Source organism: Barbatula barbatula (assembly GCF_947034865.1).
Source record: "Barbatula barbatula genome assembly, chromosome: 10".
NCBI classification, from domain to species: Eukaryota; Metazoa; Chordata; class Actinopteri; order Cypriniformes; family Nemacheilidae; genus Barbatula; species Barbatula barbatula.
The window spans coordinates 13,100,906-13,120,967 of NC_136773.1; the positions used below are offsets into that span (position 1 = coordinate 13,100,906).

Consider the following 20,062-nt stretch of genomic DNA (forward strand, 5'->3'; position numbering starts at 1 on the left):
TTTCTCGTGAAGCTGCATATTTATCTTTTCGGAATTCTATTGGCTATCAGATACGCCCATCATTAGCAAACTCTGACGCGACAGGATCGATCTATTGTCAATCAAGTACAGGAGGGTCTCATCCTTCATCCTGGGCGCTCCTTGGCTATTGCTGCCTGTTGTCACCTCTTAGATGCACCTATTCGCTCAAATGAGGTGTCAATCAAAAGGGCAGAGTTCAGTGGCCATATTGACATAAAAACATCTGCAATGTTTACAAGTGAAGAGACGCTACACCACAAAACGCGTCGGAGATTTGATAGCTCTGTCGGCTTCTTGAAAATTATACTACCGTTTTCCTTGAAGTTTATAGACATATACGTGTTAGATTTACTGGATCATTTAGAGTATACCTATACCATTTTTGTTGGAATGTTATGGATCAGTGGACTACCAGGAGGCTTTATAGGAGAGTTTCTTCAGTTTTGTTGCTGCTTATTTGGTGGTTGGTTGTCTGACAAAGACTCTGATTGCATTGGCTGTGTTGATTGTATATTAAAATGGTTTACATCGTTCGAATCACAAGAATCTCAGCTTTGTGAAGATATGTGATATGTTTAGGTTTTGTTTTTCTAAGTTGTTGTATTTCCCGATGTTATCAAGCAAAACACGCAGTGTACCGCCGACGGCACAGCCGATTGATAACAGGTTAAATGGCGCAGTTTTAATATGCAATGGACGGGTATTCCAGAGTTTCGGGCTAATGGTGGCAAAGGCTCAATCGCCTCGATTTTTAAGTCTTGATCTGGGAACCATGAGTAACCCAAGCTCACAAGAACTTGCATGAATGGTCATTTAGAATTTGTTCATGTAAAAATAGGGCTTAACTTTGTCAGGAAGGCGAGATAAAAACATGAATTTGTTTGTCAAATTTGAGACTGCTGTCTAGTAAAAAGCCCAAGTTTCTGGCACATTGGGTTTGGTATGGAGAAAGGGAGTCACGGTTGAAGTCAATATAATGTCCTGGTTACAGATTAAACCTCCGTTCCCTGATGGCTACAACAGATCACGAGATAAGCGAGTCATCTAGATAGTTGAGGATATGCACGCACTGCTCCCTGAGGGGAGCGAGATGAGCCTCCGCGACCTTCGTAAAGGCACGGGGAGTCAGGGCCAGACCGAAGGGAATGACCTTGTAATGATATGCTTGACCCTCAAAGGCCAACCGAAGAAACGGTCTGTGCCAAGGGAGAATCGAGACATGAAAGTACGCATCCTTCAGGTCAATGACCACACACCAGTCCTGGGGACAACATTCTGAAGGGGAGCCTGTAAAGGGTCTTGTTCAGAGTGCGCAGATCTAGACCTTTCTTGGGGACGATGAAGTAGGGGCTGTAAAACCCCGAAGACATCTCGACCATAGGGACGGGCTTGGTCAGCCCCTTCTCCAGAAGGCCCTCAGGAGGCGAAGTCTTAAGGACTTAAGTCTTCGCTGCTGGACGCACCGTCGAGTGGAGAGTCCGGAGGGCTGAGGAAGTAGCATATCGCAACGTCAAGTTGAGGCTGTTGCATGCTGTGGACACACCGGGGAGAAAGGAAGCTAGACCAGGTAGGTGTGGCCTGGATCTCCCTACCAGAGGGCCGCCTGAGGAGGGTCTTTAATGGTGTCACCTAACAACCCCAGGACATTTAATTCCCCTCCCCAAATTACCATCAGCTGATTCAGGGCCTCCAGGTGGACGTGGTCCCCAATTTATTTCCAGATTTTGGTCAGAGTTCTGTCGACTTCTGGGGGCGACTACTAGCCTGTCCTCCGGTTACCACCCATTGACAAATGGGCAGCCCAAACGGGCCAACCAAGTTTTAGAGAGAGTCCTGCACTGTGTCACGTCGGCAGAGCCATTGTCGTTGAGTGACAGGCTAGCCATGGTCGAGTACAAAACTCCCTCCAGGTCTCGTCTACGGGGTAGTGCCAGCAGACCATGGCCATTCCAAACCTCCATGCTACGTCTGTGGGCAGAAGGTCTGGTTGTCCACATCCGACCTACCTCTTAGATTGCCCACCCCATCACCAAGGTGCTTAACCAGGTAACGATCCGTCTCAAACTGACCCCAATGCTCAAGCACATCCACCAAGCTTAAACCCGTCATCCACTCCCCTCTCCAATCCCAGACCTCCACCCCTCTGTCTCCCCAACTCATCGAGGGGTTGCCTGCCTACAGGGTACGCCGACTCCTCGATGTTAGGTGATTGGGTAGAGGCCATCCGTATTTGGTAGACTGGGAGGGCTACGGTTCTGAGGAGAGATGATGGGTTCCATCTTGCGACATACTGGACCGCGCTCTCATAGACACATTCCACCAATCCTGTGGGGATCCCCTCTGAAATGCTAGAGGCATCCTTGAAAGGGGGTATTCTGTAACATTCTGTCACTTTTTGCACGTATTGTTTTTGTTTTGTGTCTCGTCCCTCCCGTGTGCTATCACTGCCAGCAACACATGGCACTTTTGTTTTGGCCGTTACCCCTCCCTGCCACGCTCAGCAAATTTCATCCTGTATATTAATGTCAGCACCAGATTTTGTGACCACACGTAAACGTCACACACAGGCATTGATTTTTTTTGCAGTAATTAGTTTATCCGCACGGCGGCAACTGTGCCATGTGTAATTTGTGTGTCCCTGTGTCCTGTTTCAGCATCCAAAACATTTACAAAAATTATCCGTCAACTAAATTACCACTGGTTGACACAAGAAATAAGTTAAAAGTAAATTATTTTGATACAGCACGTGTTAACAAAAGGAAAACTATAAGAACATTTCCAGGAGCAAAAACTGGTGGTTGGATGGCTGGAAAATGTGTTTCCTTGAGAACAATGAACTACAATGTGATTGGTACTATGTGTCTCCTGAGAGATCTGATGCCATGACAGGCTTCACATGTTAGAGATCTCAGACTGCATAAATCTGGTGGTCTGCTACATGCATGTTATAGAGCTGCCATGCTGATACTTCAACTGCTTTTAAGGGTCCTGTTATCTCAGGCAGAAAACCCTGACTGCAGGCCACAGGCACATCACCAGGAGCCTGAACTAGAGAAAGATGGAGACATGATCATTGGGGGTATCTTTTCCTTCCGCACCACACAAGACGGTTACCTAGATTCCTTTGCAAAAATGCCGGTAATACGTCCATGCAAGGAGTAGGTATATCTCAGAAAAAAAACATAATTTGTCTTGAATTTATTCATATTAACACTCTTACGGGGAAGTGTACGTTAATTGTTAAGAAATTAATATAACACTGTTTTTTTAATTAAGTAGGCTAAAGATAATGCTATTGTATCACATTCACTGTAAAAAATATATTTCTGTCTTAACTTTTTAAGTGCTATCAACTTGGCTTTACAAGTAATTTCAGCTTTTTTAAATTACTTGAACACATCAAAATAAGTTAACCAAATTCAACTTATAAATAACTCACCAATGGTCAAATCAAAGTAAGTTGAAATAACTTGTAAAGCCATGATGTACTTGATTGACATTTTGTAAACACTAATAATGATTTGCTGCCGTACATTTTTATTGCTTTTAGAATAAATATATAACATTGCTGATATTACATTTTCCTTTCCTACAGTTTCAGTTTTAGAGAATTCAAGTTAGCTCACACAATGATTTTTGCAATAGATGAGATAAACAAAGCCACAGATATTCTTCCCGGAGTAACACTGGGTTACAAGATTTTCAATGAGTGTGGATCCACAGACATACTAAGAGCAGCAATGGCATTGGTAAATGGTGTGGAGCAATCACCAATATCAGAAAACTGCACAAAGCCACAAACGGTCCACGCAATTATTGGACATTCCGGATCAACACCAACTATGAGTTTTGCAAGGATTGTCGGAAGATTTAATATACCGGTGGTGAGATATACAATTGTATTTTCTTTTTTAATGTTATAATTTTAGTTTAGTCATCATAAAAGATGACAAAGTTTATCAACATACTGTGTATGCATAATAGACAAAACAATTTTTTTCTGTCTGCAGATCAGTCATTTTGCTACATGTGCTTGCTTGAGCAATAGAAAAGAATATCCCTCCTTCTTCAGAACTATTCCCAGCGATTACCATCAGAGCAGAGCGCTGGCCCAGCTGGTCAAACACTTCGGCTGGATGTGGGTTGGAGCGTTAAGCAATAAAAATGATTATGGAATAAATGGGATAACCACATTCATTGCGGCTGCTCATGAAGAGGGAGTGTGCATTGAGTATACTGAAGCCTTCGAAAGTACTGGTCCATATAACGAAATACTGAGAATTGTGAATATTATCAAAAGCTCCACATCAAAGGTAATAATGGCCTTCATGTCACACAGAGAGATCAAGATGCTGGTTGAGGAATTAAACAGGCAGAACATTACAGGTCTGCAGTGGATTGGAAGTGATGCTTGGATCACAGATGATTCGCTTGCAGACGGCCCAGGCCACACTCTGCTCATCGGGTCGGTAGGATTTACTGTCCGCAATGCCCAGATCCCTGGACTTGGCCCGTTTCTTCAAGAAGTTCATCCATCTCAGTTTCCTAACAGCACATTTCTCAGAGATTTCTGGGAGTATGTCTTTGACTGTTCTTTGACTCAGAGTAAAGTAAAAGTGAGCTGTAACGGATCAGAGCACCTGCGTGATGTGCAGAACTCCTTCACCGATGTAACTGATTTAAGGATCTCTGATAATATATATAAAGCTGTTTATGCAGTGGCCCATGCGATCGATAACTTGCTTTCATGTGAGCAAAACAAAAGCTCAATTTCTAATGCCTGTAAAAAGCTTAGTCAAATAAAGCCATGGCAGGTAAGGCCAGAACATTTTCTATGAACAAAAGAAACAATCATAAACAAAAATCATATGTAGCCCACAGACACTAATGTTTTTATTCACTTTTGTGCTGAAGGTCTTAAACGTCTTGCAATTTGTAAATTTTACCATATCCAGTGGTGAAAATGTATTTTTTGACAACAACGGAGATTCCCCAGCGAGGTATGAGCTGATCAATCTGCAAAGTGTTCATAAAGGGAAAATGAAGGTCCAAACCATAGGCTACTATGATGCTTCTTTGCCTAAAGGTCAGCGTTTCTCCATGAACAATGTTCTGATAGTCTGGAGACAAGAAAGTACTATGGTAACGCATGTCTTGTATATTAAAAAAATAAACCTACAAACAAATATGTATTTAGAAATACAGTCGTGTTAACAGATTTCATGTTTATGTGTACTGCATGTATTTGTATATGGCAGGTGCCTGTGTCTGTGTGCAGTGAGAGTTGTCCTCCTGGAACTAGAAAGGCTGTGCAAAAAGGACGACCTGTCTGCTGTTATGACTGTATTCAATGTCCACCAGGAGAGATAAGTAACAGAACAGGTATACACAATAATTGTTTATATATATATATATATATATATATATATATATATATATATATATATATAGTATTAGTAGGACTTTGTCACAAGATTAATGTGAACATAATTTTTATATGAAAATAGCTTTTTTTGCCTTTCTAGATTCCATTGCTTGCCTCAAATGCCATTTTGCACAGTGGTCAAATACAAGAGGAGATGCCTGCAACCCAAAAGAAGTTGAATTCTTGTCATATGATGAAATAATGGGAATACTTCTTGCGTTGTTTTCAGTAGTTGGGGTATTTTTCACAATAGTAACCATGCTTATTTTCTACACATACAGAAGTACACCTATTGTCAGAGCCAACAACTCAGAGCTGAGCTTCCTGCTGCTCTTCTCATTGACTCTGTGTTTTCTCTGTTCACTTACTTTCATTGGTCGTCCCACTGAGTGGTCCTGTATGTTACGCCACACAGCGTTCGGGATCACTTTTGTCCTCTGTATCTCTTGTGTTCTGGGGAAAACATTAGTCGTGTTAATGGCCTTCAAAGCCACACTTCCAGGAAGTAATGTCATGAAATGTTTTGGGCCGGTACAACAACGTCTTACTGTTCTTGCCTTTACAATTATACAGATTCTTATCTGTGTGGTTTGGTTAACAGTATCTCCTCCTCTTCCCTTTATGAATTTAAATCCTTATCAAGACAAAATCATTCTAGAATGTAATTTAGGATCAGCTGTAGGTTTTTGGGCTGTTCTGGGTTACATTGGTCTTCTGGCTGTCATCTGCTTTGTTTTAGCTTTCCTGGCCCGGAAACTGCCAGATAACTTTAATGAAGCTAAATTGATCACTTTCAGTATGGTCATATTCTGTGCAGTTTGGGTAAGTTTTATACCGGCTTATGTAAGTTCACCTGGAAAGTTTATTGTAGCTGTGGAGATATTTGCCATTTTGGGCTCCAGCTATGGTTTACTGTTTTGTATTTTCTTGCCAAAATGCTATATAATATTACTGAGACCTGAACTGAATACCAAAAAGCTTGTCACGATAAAAACATTACATTAAACATTAATAAAGTTTTGAAAAAATCACTAACATAGGCTGTTGTAACATTTCTACAAATAAAAAAAATCATGAATGAACTGTTGTGTGATATTATAGCCAGACATTTTCAGAACCTGAAAATCATAGAGGCCTAGGAAAACGTCTTGTATTCCAGATGGAGCAAGATAAAGACGGACGTTTATGAAAATAGTCCAAACATAAAGTATATTACTACAGCAGCAATGAAACAAACAGAGACATGATACAGTGATCCAGCATCTTGAGACCAGTTTTGAGATAGCGCATGTGCGACCTGCCAGGTTGGATTTTTGAGACGTTTGAAACTAAACTAACTGCAGAGGAGTTCTGTTTATCTGTTGATTACTTGAGACAACGCTGAATAATTTCCAATCCATTCACAACAAGAAGAAAGTTTATGTGAAGTTATCTTTACATTGTGTTGTGAACATGATGAAAAGGGGCCTTAATACACAACAAAATCATCATAAGAATGTATTAAGACGAGCCATTCATTTTGCTTTAACACTATATCAATAAAATATAAACTACAAAATTACATGCACGCTTTCTGTTTGTTCAAATGAATTGAATACTAAATGAAGTAGGCTACTTATTTGGTCTGGTGTAGTTTAAACAGTCTCTTTACTTAGCCCTTAAAGCTTCTCTAGGCTCTGCCTCTTTTTAAATGATGAGCGGAACCAACTGTCTCCTGCAGTTAAATACATAGACAGGTAGTATTTTAAAACTATTTTAACACATTTCCCAACGGCAACAGTCACTACACCAAAACATGCCTCCTTCAGAGATACATCAGTTTGTTTCTGTATTAGGATCAAACATTAAACATATAAAACAATCCTATGCAAGTTTGTTATGTACGTTGCCTAATTCAATAATTATGTTATTCTTAAAAACACAGTTTTACTCTTTTCTCAGATGTAAAATTTATTGGTGAATACAATTATGTCCATTTGGAGGTTAAGGACTTTAGACATCAGTTTTATAATATTAGTTCATTAAAAAACATTTTTGTTCTTCATGGAAGCAGGGGGCCCCTCATGGGCGCCGCCAAGTTGACATTACATCTAAAGCTTACTAATGCTTAACTGAAGCTAAAACCATTAAGACATTATTACTGTTCATTTAAATAAAATAAATCGTAGGCCTAAACATTATATGAAACACTTAAACTAACCAAATATAAGGAATGCTGCCAAGGCAATAAACTAAAAGATGAGACAAAGAACGTTATTAAATGAAAAAGCTAAAACCAGAACTTAAACAAAAATCAACAAACATATATAGCGACATTTGAATAAATAATAAATTGACAAAAACATAATTTCTAGAAAAACTATAATTATTGGTGCAATGTGTGATGTTAATGAGGATCTACTAACAGAAATGAAATATTCTTTACATAACCACGTCTTCAGAAGTGTATAAAGACATTACATAATGAAGCCTTCTGTTTTTATTACCTTAGAATGAGCTATTTCTATCTACATACGCTGTGGGTCCCCTTGCATGGATTTTGCGACATTGTTTCTACAAATGCTCCTAAGAATGTGTTTAGTAAATATGTTATCTCCTTCCGCAAAGAAGTTAAACGTTACGACATCTTAGTGATAAAACTACAACAACACTAAAATCACTCTGGTTAAAAACTTCATGCAGCACTGGCACTAGGTGTCATAATAGAGTCTACTTCTACTATCAGTATAAAGAGCCAGTGCACCTTCTCACAAATACAATTATGAAAAATACATTGTACTGACCACTGCAGTCGAATGCTAATGGTTGCTAGTTTTAAGGTGAAGTTCTCAGATTAGTCACATGGTCTTTGATCTTTTGAAGTACACACAGCAATGACAGCTCCAATGACAGATTTGTAGTGTAAGAATATATCTACAAAAATGTCCTATTTACATACTGTGCAATGTCCGTTGAACTGTTGAAAAAGCACTATCACACTCACAATTGTACTATTATTTCTATATATCAGCATGCTTTGGCCTTGTGCTTAAAACCGAATCACAGTTGTGCTGACTTAGAGCTACAATGCACATTTTGTTGTTTATATTGTTTAGAAGTTTTATCGGTGTCAGATTTAGAGGGCTTTTCACTTTTGTTGCTCGTGTTGTTTCTGCACATACTTGTGATGCTGTCAACCATCTGGCACTGTCATAACAAATTCCTGTTTAGTTTGCTTTTTAGTCAAGATTAAAAGATGATGTAACTTACATTCCGTTATATTTTCCAAAGCAGTATATGATTATAAATATGTATGCTTCTTTCTCATTGGCTAAGGATCAAGGCAGAAAACATGCAAGGCATTAGTAAAAGCAACACCCACAACGTGGAATAAAACGCTGTTATATAAGACTGCAACAGGGGTTTATCGGCTTAATAAGGGGTAAGAATGGGGTTCCTGCACACGTGGCTTCTGTTCACAATGGTGAGAGCAGCCGACCCTCCATGCAAGTTATGGGGGCCTCCAGACAGCCCTCAGCTCAGAAGAGATGGTGATGTGACAATCGGGGGCATCTTCTCCTTCCACAACAGCTGGGAGGAGGTGATACCCACATTCACATCAAGACCAGAGCGGCCAAAATGTAAGAGGTGAGCAGTGATATACTGTATGGAGATTATTTGATTTGTACAAATTAAGTTAAAATAAATGTGGTATTTTCGAAAGGTTTTTATGGGAAAGATATATTAATCATTGCATTCCTGACCTGTTTGACCAAGCAAGACTAAATGATAACTTATATGTATTTTATAGTTTGAGCCTCAGAGAGTTTCAGAATGCACAGACAATGGTATTTGCCATTGAAGAAATCAACAACAGATCTGATATTCTTCCGGGTGTCAGGTTGGGCTACAAAATCTATGATTCATGTGGATCCATAGAAATGTCTCTCAGAGCCTCTCTCTCACTAGTTAATGAGGAAAATGCTTCTCAGATGCCCTGTCAAAGACCTAACACAGTCCAAGCTGTCATTGCAGAAACATCCTCAACTCCAACTATTGCCATATCAGCTACTATGGGACCTCTGCATATTCCGGTGGTATGTATTTTTATCTGTTGATATTGCTCTCATGACCAGACTCATGTTGCAATAACGTGTAAGAATGTTCCTACTAATACATTATTATCTTGTGTTTAATGGGGATGCTGCAGATTAGTCATTTTGCAACCTGTGCCTGCCTTAGCGACAGAATGAAACACCCATCATTCTTTAGAACTATTCCCAGTGACTACTACCAGAGCAGAGCGCTGGCCAAACTGGTGAAATATTTTGGCTGGACATGGGTGGGGGCTCTCTGCAGTGATAACGACTACGGAAACAATGGCATGAACACATTTATCAAAGCAGCCACAGAATTTGGAGTGTGTGTGGAATTTTCAGAAGCATTCTTCAGGACCGATCCAAAAGAAGAAATACTGAGAATTGTGAACATTGTTAAAAGTGCAAGCTCTAAAGTGATAGTAGCTTTTGTATCTTACTCAGACATGGAGGTTCTTCTGGGTGAATTAGCCCAGCATAATATTACCGGGCTGCAGTGGATTGGTAGCGAGTCTTGGATCTCTGATATGAGCATTGCTACTGGTAAATGGCAACATATTCTCAGAGGGTCCATGGGCTTTGCCATCCCAACAGCTGAAATAAGAGGCCTTGCAGAGTTTCTTACCAAACTCAGCCCATCGTCTGGTGTATCTCTGTATAAAGAGTTGTGGGAAACTGTATTTGAATGTAAAATCCCCTCACAAAAAACTGCAATAAGTGGTAATATATGCAAAGGCAATGAAAGCCTGATCAATGTGAATAACCAATACACAGATATCACAGAATTACAGATCGCTAATAATGTATACAAGGCAGTGTATGCTGTCGCTCATGCTCTAAACCTCACAATGAACTGTTCAAAATGGGACCTAAACCAATGCAGTGCAAACAAAAGCCTGGAAAAAATCAAAAACACATGGCAGGTAGCATGAGCTGCACAGATATTCAAGCAGTTGTGTCAAGTTTTCTTCAAAAATAAATATTATTTTGTTTTCCTCTTCAGGTACTCAATGCCTTAAAGGAAGTCAGTTTTTTTACGGGAAATGGTGAAAAGGTGTACTTTGATGAAAATGGAGATCCGGCAGCGAGGTACGACCTCTTAAACTGGCAGCAGGGGAAGGATGGAACAACCAAATTTGTTAAAGTGGGTTTCTATGATGTTTCCTTGCCACCTGATTTACAGCTTTCATTTAACAACATAAGCATAGTCTGGGCCCAAAATGAACACAAGGTAATTATTGTCGGTCACAAAGCAGTATATGTGCTTTTGCTGGAAACTTAAAAGTAATATGGTGTAAACTATTACATTTTACAGGTGCCTATTTCTGTGTGCAGCGACAGCTGTCCTTCGGGCACTAGGAAGGCTGTACAGAAAGGAAAACCTTTATGTTGTTATGACTGTATTCCATGTGCAGATGGAGAAATCAACAATGAGACAGGTATTTAACATTTCATGTCTGAAGTTAGGTTAATAAGATAGAGGGTTCTTGGATAAAAAGTAACTGTTATATTAAATTTGCATCCTCAGATTCTGTGACTTGTCTCAAGTGCCCTCCTACCTTTTGGTCCAACAAATGGAGAGACACATGTGTCCTGAAACTTGTAGAATTCCTGTCATTTGAAGATGTGATGGGAATTGTTCTAGTAGCGTTTTCTTTGTTGGGTGTATCTTTTACATTAGGCATCGCTGTAGTATTCTTTATACATAAGGACACCCCCATAGTAAAAGCCAACAACTCAGAGCTGAGCTTCCTGCTGCTCTTCTCATTGACTCTGTGTTTTCTCTGTTCACTTACTTTCATTGGTCGTCCCACTGAGTGGTCCTGTATGTTACGTCACACAGCGTTTGGGATCACTTTTGTCCTCTGTATCTCTTGTGTTCTGGGGAAAACATTAGTTGTGTTAATGGCCTTCAAGGCCACACTTCCAGGAAGTAATGTCATGAAATGGTTTGGGCCTCTTCAACAGAGACTCAGTGTTCTTACCTTCACATCATTGCAGGTTATAATTTGTGTGCTTTGGTTAACAATATATCCTCCTTTCCCATATATGAACATGAACCTTTATCAAGAAAGAATAATTTTAGAATGTAAGTTAGGTTCAGCTTTTGGTTTCTGGGCTGTGTTGGGTTATATTGGTCTACTGGCTCTCTTGTGCTTCATTCTGGCTTTTCTGGCTCGAAAGTTACCTGATAATTTCAATGAAGCTAAATTCATCACATTCAGTATGCTCATATTCTGTGCTGTGTGGATCACATTTATTCCAGCTTATGTCAGTTCTCCTGGAAAATTTACTGTAGCTGTGGAGATATTTGCCATTTTAGCTTCAAGCTTCGGTTTATTATTTTGCATATTTGCCCCAAAATGTTACATCATTTTACTAAAGCCAGAGCAAAACACAAAGAAACACATGATGGGAAAGTAATTATTATGCATGTGGTCTTGTATATTAAATCATTAGACTACATTATATAAAGATTGTAATTTTAGCTCTTATTTTTGGTTAAATTAAATTATCTTTATTTATTTAGTGAATGAATGTTTTAAATAAAGTATAAATAACAAGGCAATATATACTGTAAAGAATACTGTTCCATAAACACATCAGGCCTATGTTTGGTAAATCACCATCAATTTTATCTTCACAACTTAACATTTGTCACGTTTAGTAACTATTCCTAAAATGTATCTGCATAAACACATGGTACGCAGTCTTACTGACACCAATGTAGTTATCTAAAACAAAGTATTCCTGTCCCTCTTTGAAACATTTCCAGCATGCTCGCTGTCCAACACTAATGTAATACATATCATGCAATGCAGCTTACAGTTGGTCCAGAATGCAGCTGCTAGGCTACTGACTGGGACACGTACATTTGAGCACATAACCCATAAAGACAGTTCTGTCGGTGTTGCAGTGGCTCCCGGTTAAGCTTAGAGTGGAGTTTAAATTACTAGTTTTAGTTTATAAATCGCTGCACAATCTTTCCCCTATCTACCTCTACGAGTTGTTGCATCCACCCAACTCGGTGCAATCTCTTAGGTCTGAACATTTAAAAATGTTGTCGGTCCCAAGGTCTAGACTTAAATTCCGGGGTGACCGGGCGTTTTCCATCGCCGGCCCTATTTTATGGAATAACCTTCCGACCGTGATTCGTGCAGCACCTTCTTTATCTAGTTTTAAATCTCTGCGTAAGGCATACTATTTTTTACAAATGATGTCTAGCTAAATAATGTGATGCCTTGCTCCTGTTTTAGTATTTATATTGGTAACGGTTGTTTGAAGAGAGTTGTGTATTTTATACCCCTGTTGTAGGGATCTGTTACTCTGTGTTTGATTTGATATGTACAGCACTTTGGTCAACCGAAGGTTGTTTTGTAATGTGCTATAGAAATAAAACAAACTAACAAACAATGTGCAGAGCCCGTCTGGTCACCCGTCGGAGAAAAATAAACAAGACCCGCAAATCTTGTAATTAGTTCCCTCAGTTTAAAAAAAGCATGCTCTCGGAATAATAAACTGTACCCAAGAGTTTCCAATCCGTGCTCTCAATTTTTTTAATCTGTAGCCTCAAATTAATAATCTGTGCACATGTTTTCGCAATCTGTACGCACAGCTTTGCAATTTGTAGCCTATTCGCGGAATTGAAGTCATAAAAACAGATTAAGCTCCTGCAGGAAGATTTACCAATATTGTGTAATGTTTTATTTTAGATAATATTATAAATTGTCTTAATAAATTGACTTAACACACACACACACGCACGGCGCATATAAAGCATGCGTTCATTGCCGCGTATCACTGGCATTAAATTAGTTTTTGCATTAAATGTTTGATATTCATGAATTTAGGGACCGTCTGTAAAGTTACGTACCCATTAAAATACATGTTTCAAACTTCAATAGAATTTACAGGGAATTACTTGTAACCACAAGACTAACACTAACCGTACAGTTTTCATGTGTGTATGTAACCTATAATGCACACATTTTACTGATATGTATTAAAATAAACTTTCAAATGCAAATATGTTTTTAACTACTTTATGGGCTCATACACAAATATACCATTATTTAAAGCTCAATAGTATTTATTGGGAATGACTTATAGCCAAAAGAATGTACAGAGTTCATGTGTGTGTCAGATATAATGCACCCCTTTTAGATTATTGATCTGTATTAAAATAAACCAGCTAGTTCTGTTCTAATGACAGACAGAGGCTTCGATTCCGCGAGTAGGCTACAGTTTGCAAGACTTTGCAAAAGGATTGCGAAAGCCTGGGCACAGATTATGAATTTGTGGGTACAGATTTAAAAAACTGAGGGGTTGGTTTACAAAACTGAGAGCACAGATTGGAAACTCGTGGCTACGGTTTAAGAATCGGTGCGTACAGCTTTTTAAACTGAGGGAACGAATTACAAAACTGTGCCCACGGATATGCGGGTCTGTTTTCTTTTCTCTGACGGGTGACCAGACGGGCTCCGTACTAATGCAACAAAATATGCAACAAAAGTTTAAAGGATTTAAAACTCATTTATTACAGTATGCTGTATACTCAACTTAAATGACTGATGTCATTAAATATTCCGACCTTCATCCTTCAAAATATCTCTAACAAGCATTAAAAATACCTGAAAGCAGATCTGAAGCATTAAGTCACACAAGTCCTCAAGCAGACATCTGAAGATCTCTTATATTTTTTTACATCATTGTGAGACATAAAAATGTACCAGTCTTTTTACAGTCTTTTATAAAGATAAAAAATAATTACCCTTGTGTTAAACTGATGTATAGCAGTTAAAGTACACCCTCTGTTCAGGGTGTCAGCAAATGCTTTAGAGGCTATATAAAGGGGGAATGTTGCATCTGTTCCCAGATTATTTGACAAGATCAGACCCACAATGCTGATTCTGGAGTTTCTACTGCTCATGTCAGTGGTCATCAGGGCACAACAGCCGGTTTGCAGGCGACAGGGCAACACACAGCTGCCTGAGTTTCTAAAAGATGGAGAGCTAAAGATCGGGGGCATATTTACATTTAACACCGGTTATACTGGAGTGATTCCGAAGTTTAACCGCTTACCTGCTCAACCAAAATGCAAGGAGTAAGTATGTTTTTAATGGGCAAAATTTTATAATTTTTTACATTAATTGTGTAACTTGAATTAAACTAAATGCACTGTTTTGTGCAAACGTTTTTCTACTCTTACATGTGTCATCTTTATCTCCTTATCAAGTATCAATTACAGGGAATTTAAATTTGCATACACCATGATCTTTGCAATAGAGGAAATAAATAGAAATCCAAGTATCCTTCCAAACCACACACTGGGATATGAAATCTATAATGCCTGTGGATTCATCATCCTTCAGTCTGCACTTGCACTTTCCAATGGACAAGAACCTGTCATTGATGATAGAAACTGCACAAAGACTAAAACTGTACAGGCTATTATAGGACATTCGGCATCAACTCCAACCATTGGGTTTGCAAGAATAATGGGTCGATTTCAAATACCCACAGTAAGATTTTTCCCCTCAAATTTAGCTTTAGTATGCAGCTATATCTGAAGCTAATGACCATACTTCAAGTCATTTGTTTTTGTCATTGTCCCTCTCTCTTAATACAAACATTGTAATTAATTATTGATTTATATATTGTATGTTCAAAGTGGACAATATGGCAATATATTACTGTGGTAAAATGCTTATATTTTGTTTTATTTAAATAGATTTCAATACATATATATATATTTTTTTAAATGCATATCCACATTATGTATTGTTCTATATTGTATAATATGATGAAAAATTATAACATAAAAAATCACAAGTAAATCTGTGAATAAATCACTCACATGCTGTTCTCACAAAAGTATGCTTTTCAAACAGATCAGTCACTTTGCCACATGTGCTTGCCTGAGCAACAGAAAAGAGTTTCCTTCGTTTTTCAGGACCATTCCTAGTGACTACTACCAAAGCAGAGCACTGGCCCAGCTGGTCAAACACTTCGGCTGGACATGGGTGGGAGCCTTAAGCAATGAAAATGATTATGGTATAAATGGCATCACCACATTCATTAAAGCTGCTCAAGAGGAAGGCATTTGCATTGAGTACTCTGCCTCATTTGAAAGCACATACTCAATAACGTCACTAACAAAAACAGTAGAAATCATCAAAAGCTCCACATCAAAGGTAATAATGGCCTTCATGTCACACAGAGAGATCAAGATGCTGGTTGAGGAATTAAACAGGCAGAACATTACAGGTCTGCAGTGGATTGGAAGTGATGCTTGGATCACAGATGATTCGCTTGCAGACGGCCCAGGCCACACTCTGCTCATCGGGTCGGTAGGATTTACTGTTCGCAATGCCCAGATCCCTGGACTTGGCCCGTTTCTACAAGAAGTTCATCCCTCTCAGTTCCCTGGCAGCACATTTCTCAGAGAATTCTGGGGAAATGTATTTAACTGCTCATTCAGTTCTAACAGTGTGCAAATGAAATGTAATGGATCTGAGAACTTAGCATATGTTCAACATCCTTTCACTGATGTGTCTGATCTGAGATTCATCAACAATGTCTATAAGGCTGTGTATGCAGTTGCTCATGCGCTACACAATTTACTCTCGTGTAAGCAACAAACAGGCCCTTTTATTAACGCCACGTGTGGCCAGAACATCACAATACAACCCTGGCAGGTGAGATACTCTATATAAATATATATATTTTATGTACAATTCAATATACTGTAGCAGGGAACCTTTGTTTCCAAAATGTCTAAATCATCTTTGTTATTTCAGGTTAGTAAGTTAAAGCAAACAATTCAAAAATATACTATAATAAACTATGAAATCATTGTTCATGTATGTTGATTAGATTTCCATAATTTGTAGCAGGGAACTTTTGTTTCCAAAATGTCTAAAACACAGTTGTTAAACAAAGGAAACTATTTTAAGCGAAACTATAATAAACAATGAAATTACTAAATACTTTACTTATTTTGTTTTAAAATGTGTGTCTAGTGCATGTATACATATAAAGAAATTACATTTAATAGAAGGGACACACAGACTTTACTTTTCTATATAGCAAAATGTCCTTAAATATTTTTTTGTTATTTCAGGTTTTACATTATTTACAAACGGTCAATTTCAGCATGAATGGGGGAGAAACTGTGTCTTTTGACAGCCAAGGTGACCCCCCTGCAAGATATGAACTGGTTAACTTGCAAAAGGTCACAAAAGGCACCATGGAGGTGGCAACCATTGGCTTCTATGATGCAACCCAGCCCCAAGGCCAACAGTTTACCATGAACCCAGTCAACATCGTCTGGGGAGGTGGACTAAAGAGTGTAAGAGCCTCTGTTCAGATTAACTTTCAGATCAAAACATGTTAGCATGTTTTTATGCATTGTAACGGCATAAATCAACAAGACAAGCATGCATAAACGTGTGCAAACATGTCAAACGGCATGTTATTTTTATATTATTGAGCACTAGCTTTCCCTGATGTGTGGCAGGTGCCTGTGTCTGTGTGCAGTGAGAGTTGTCCTCCAGGCACTAGGAAGGCTGTACAGAAAGGAAGACCCATCTGTTGTTATGATTGTATTCCATGTCCTCCAGGAGAGGTTAGCAACACAAAAGGTAACATTTGCTTAATTGCTCTTTTAACACTTGCAGTTCACCGAAAGAGAATCAAATGGAGATATTTAGCAATTGTTGACATCTAAACAATCATACGAAATAAAAGCAATACTGTCATCAAAACCTCTGTTAAAACAGTTTTATGCAGAAGGATGCATCATTGACCTAACAGACTTATTTCTATTGCAATTCCATTTTCATCCACACCAGATGCATCTGACTGTGTGAAGTGCCCTTTTGGATACTGGTCCAATAGCAGAAGTGATGAGTGTATCATTAAGACAGTGGAATTCCTGTCATTCACCGAAATCATGGGTATCATTTTGATGATGTTTGGGTTACTTGGTGCATTTCTAACCTTGATTGTATTTGTAGTTTTCTTTCAACACAGAGACACTCCAATAGTCAAAGCCAACAACTCAGAGCTGAGCTTCCTGCTGCTCTTCTCATTGACTCTGTGTTTTCTCTGTTCACTTACATTCATTGGTCGTCCCACTGAGTGGTCCTGTATGTTACGTCACACAGCGTTTGGGATCACTTTTGTCCTCTGTATCTCTTGTGTTCTGGGGAAAACAATAGTTGTGTTAATGGCCTTCAAGGCCACACTTCCAGGAAATAATGTCATGAAATGGTTTGGGCCTTTACAACAGAGACTCAGTGTTCTTGCCTTTACACTTATACAGGTTCTTATCTGTGTGCTCTGGTTAACAATATACCCACCATTTCCATACATGAACATGAACTATTACAGAGAAAAGATCATCTTGGAATGTAATTTCGGTTCTGCTGTAGGATTCTGGGCTGTACTGGGATATATTGGCGTACTAGCCATCTTGTGCTTCATTCTGGCTTTTCTGGCACGGAAGCTGCCTGATAATTTCAATGAAGCTAAATTCATCACATTCAGTATGCTCATATTCTGTGCTGTGTGGATCACATTTATTCCAGTTTATGTCAGTTCTCCTGGAAAGTTTACAGTAGCTGTGGAGATATTTGCCATTCTGGCCTCCAGTTATAGTTTGCTGCTGTGTATTTTTATTCCAAAATGTTATGTCATTCTTTTAAGACCTGACGCCAACACCAAAAAACATCTACTAGGAAAAATGCCACATTAACAAGAACTTACAGTAACAGCACATATTGAGCTTTCAAAAATAATAAAATTAAATTATAAATGTTTTAAGACAAGATATGGTACAAGAAAAATGTTTAATGCTGTAATGAACACATCAGACCAAACAGTGAAAAAACTAAACCTAGTGGGTCATTCCACTGAAGCCACATTTATGATATCCCTCCAGTGGAAAAGGCTGTAGGCCCACTAATTCAAGAACTTCACAAGCGCATTTTACAGTATTGTGAGCAGTCATGGCAATTCATTTTGCAGTCATGGCATCTGCATACATCAAATGTTCTAATCTGTTTAAAGTAATGCACTGTATCTCATGTAATCTGATTAATTAATGCTCAGAATTTTAACTTTTACACATCCTGTGTGCTTTAACATTCCTACCTTTGATTTAAACTACAAGGCCATATGATCAAAGGTTTTCAATTAATAAAAATTATTTCTGCTTTAAAGATATGTAAATTGTTTATTAAGTTCCATTTTAATTCATAATTATTCAAATTTAGACATGATAGATTTACATCATTTACTGTTTGTTTGTCACGGGGGGCTTGAAGATGCCCAGTAAGCACATCAACCTAATTTTAGAGCATTTGCACTTTACCACAACTCTGACAAATGACTTAAGTATTCAAAAAACATCTTATATCAGTATAATTCAGCAAAATATTTGTAAACATAAAAAATACAACAAGAAAACTACTCACAGCCTTATTACCACTTACGTGGTGCACAAATAGTCCATTTTAATATGTGTTCAAATTTCCTTTTGTGTTAAATATTCTGTCAGATTATTTATATTATTTAAAAGGATACTCTGCCCTGAAATGAAAATTCTGTCATGAATTACTCACCCAGAAGTCGTACTATAAACGTAGGAACCGTAGGTTTATCTTCGGAACATAAATTAAGATAGTTCTGATGAGGTCCCGGAGCTTTCTGACTCCATCCATAGACAACAATTTAGAAAGTAAAAAAAAGACATCAGCTCTGTCTGAATTATCTCCTATATAGTACCGTACACCTAGTGTACGCCATTTTGTTGTGTTAACTACTCATTCCCTACATTTGTTCACTACTTTTTACCCACAATGCATTATGATTTTGAGTTTTACATCCGTACACATGCTCACTCATATTTCCCATGATACAACGCAAACAACTGTCTGATTCGAGGAGTGGAGCTGGAGGAGTGTGACAGTTTATTAGATAAAATGTAATAAATGTATTAGTAAATAAACGTGGCAAACATTTTGTTCTCTATATTAAAAACTAACACAATGAACGTGACAAATCATTTTAAAATCGAACTTTACCATTAGCAATCCATAAAGCCACACAGGTGTAATATAAGCGTTATGGCGGATCTCCTCAACAGTACTGTCAGACGCAGGATATACTTGTCAGTCTGAAATTTTTCACTCATTTTCATTCACTGCTTTCCATATAGTGGATTTAGCATTCACTATATAGGGAAAATTGAATGAGTGAAAAATGCAGAACGTGAGTAAAGACATAGATGTCACTCCAGTGGTTCAGAGGATACTTTTTGTGCACAAACGAATAAAAAGATTTTATTCAACCATTTTTTTTGGCTGTCTACGGGGAGTCAAAAAGCTCCTGGACCTCATCAAAACTTTCTTAATTTGTGTTTCAAAGATGAACGGGGGTCCTATGGTTATTGTTGGACTTCAGAGTGAGTAATTCACAGCAGATTATTTTTTTTATTATTTTGGGTGAAGTATCCCTATAATGTTTTTATTACTTA

General features: G+C 38.3%; 3 protein-coding genes across 4 annotated transcripts; all 3 read left to right on the forward strand.

Moving 5' to 3' along the window:
- The first annotated feature begins 152 nt into the window (after positions 1-152).
- Positions 153-6,505, forward strand: LOC306899741 (extracellular calcium-sensing receptor-like). 2 transcript variants are annotated; one of them, XM_079466212.1, is made up of 6 exons: positions 153-3,179; positions 3,617-3,905; positions 4,032-4,835; positions 4,936-5,163; positions 5,280-5,403; positions 5,547-6,505. In XM_079466212.1, the coding sequence occupies exons 1-6, from the start codon at positions 2,980-2,982 to the stop codon at positions 6,449-6,451; spliced, it is 2,550 nt and encodes an 849-aa protein (XP_079322338.1). In that variant the 5' UTR covers positions 153-2,979; the 3' UTR covers positions 6,452-6,505. The 2 variants fall into 2 exon arrangements, with proteins under 2 accessions (XP_079322338.1, XP_079322339.1); XM_079466213.1 differs by having other exon boundaries at positions 3,072-3,179; positions 3,667-3,905.
- A 2,368-nt stretch (positions 6,506-8,873) lies between these two features.
- On the forward strand, positions 8,874-11,946 carry olfce1p (olfactory receptor C family, e1; the record flags this gene model as incomplete). The annotated part of the gene is made up of 6 exons (XM_079466222.1): positions 8,874-9,073; positions 9,237-9,522; positions 9,636-10,445; positions 10,526-10,753; positions 10,838-10,961; positions 11,051-11,946. 6 exons carry the CDS (start codon positions 8,874-8,876, stop codon positions 11,944-11,946), a joined length of 2,544 nt encoding a protein of 847 aa, XP_079322348.1.
- Positions 11,947-14,513: 2,567 nt separating this feature from the next.
- Positions 14,514-18,280, forward strand: LOC306899770 (extracellular calcium-sensing receptor-like; the record flags this gene model as incomplete). The annotated part of the gene is made up of 6 exons (XM_079466241.1): positions 14,514-14,626; positions 14,759-15,044; positions 15,414-16,220; positions 16,646-16,873; positions 17,042-17,165; positions 17,376-18,280. The coding sequence occupies exons 2-6, from the start codon at positions 14,793-14,795 to the stop codon at positions 18,278-18,280; spliced, it is 2,316 nt and encodes a 771-aa protein (XP_079322367.1). The 5' UTR covers positions 14,514-14,626; positions 14,759-14,792.
- Positions 18,281-20,062: the final 1,782 nt, after the last annotated feature.

Bases quoted from the DNA above. Each gene is read 5' to 3' on its own strand.
- LOC306899741 (XM_079466212.1), top strand. From the start codon at position 2,980: ATGCTGATACTTCAACTGCTTTTAAGGGTCCTGTTATCTCAGGCAGAA. The intron at 3,906-4,031 runs GTGAGATATACA...TTCTGTCTGCAG, and splicing joins GAAGATTTAATATACCGGTG to ATCAGTCATTTTGCTACATG. The intron at 4,836-4,935 runs GTAAGGCCAGAA...TTTGTGCTGAAG, and splicing joins GTCAAATAAAGCCATGGCAG to GTCTTAAACGTCTTGCAATT.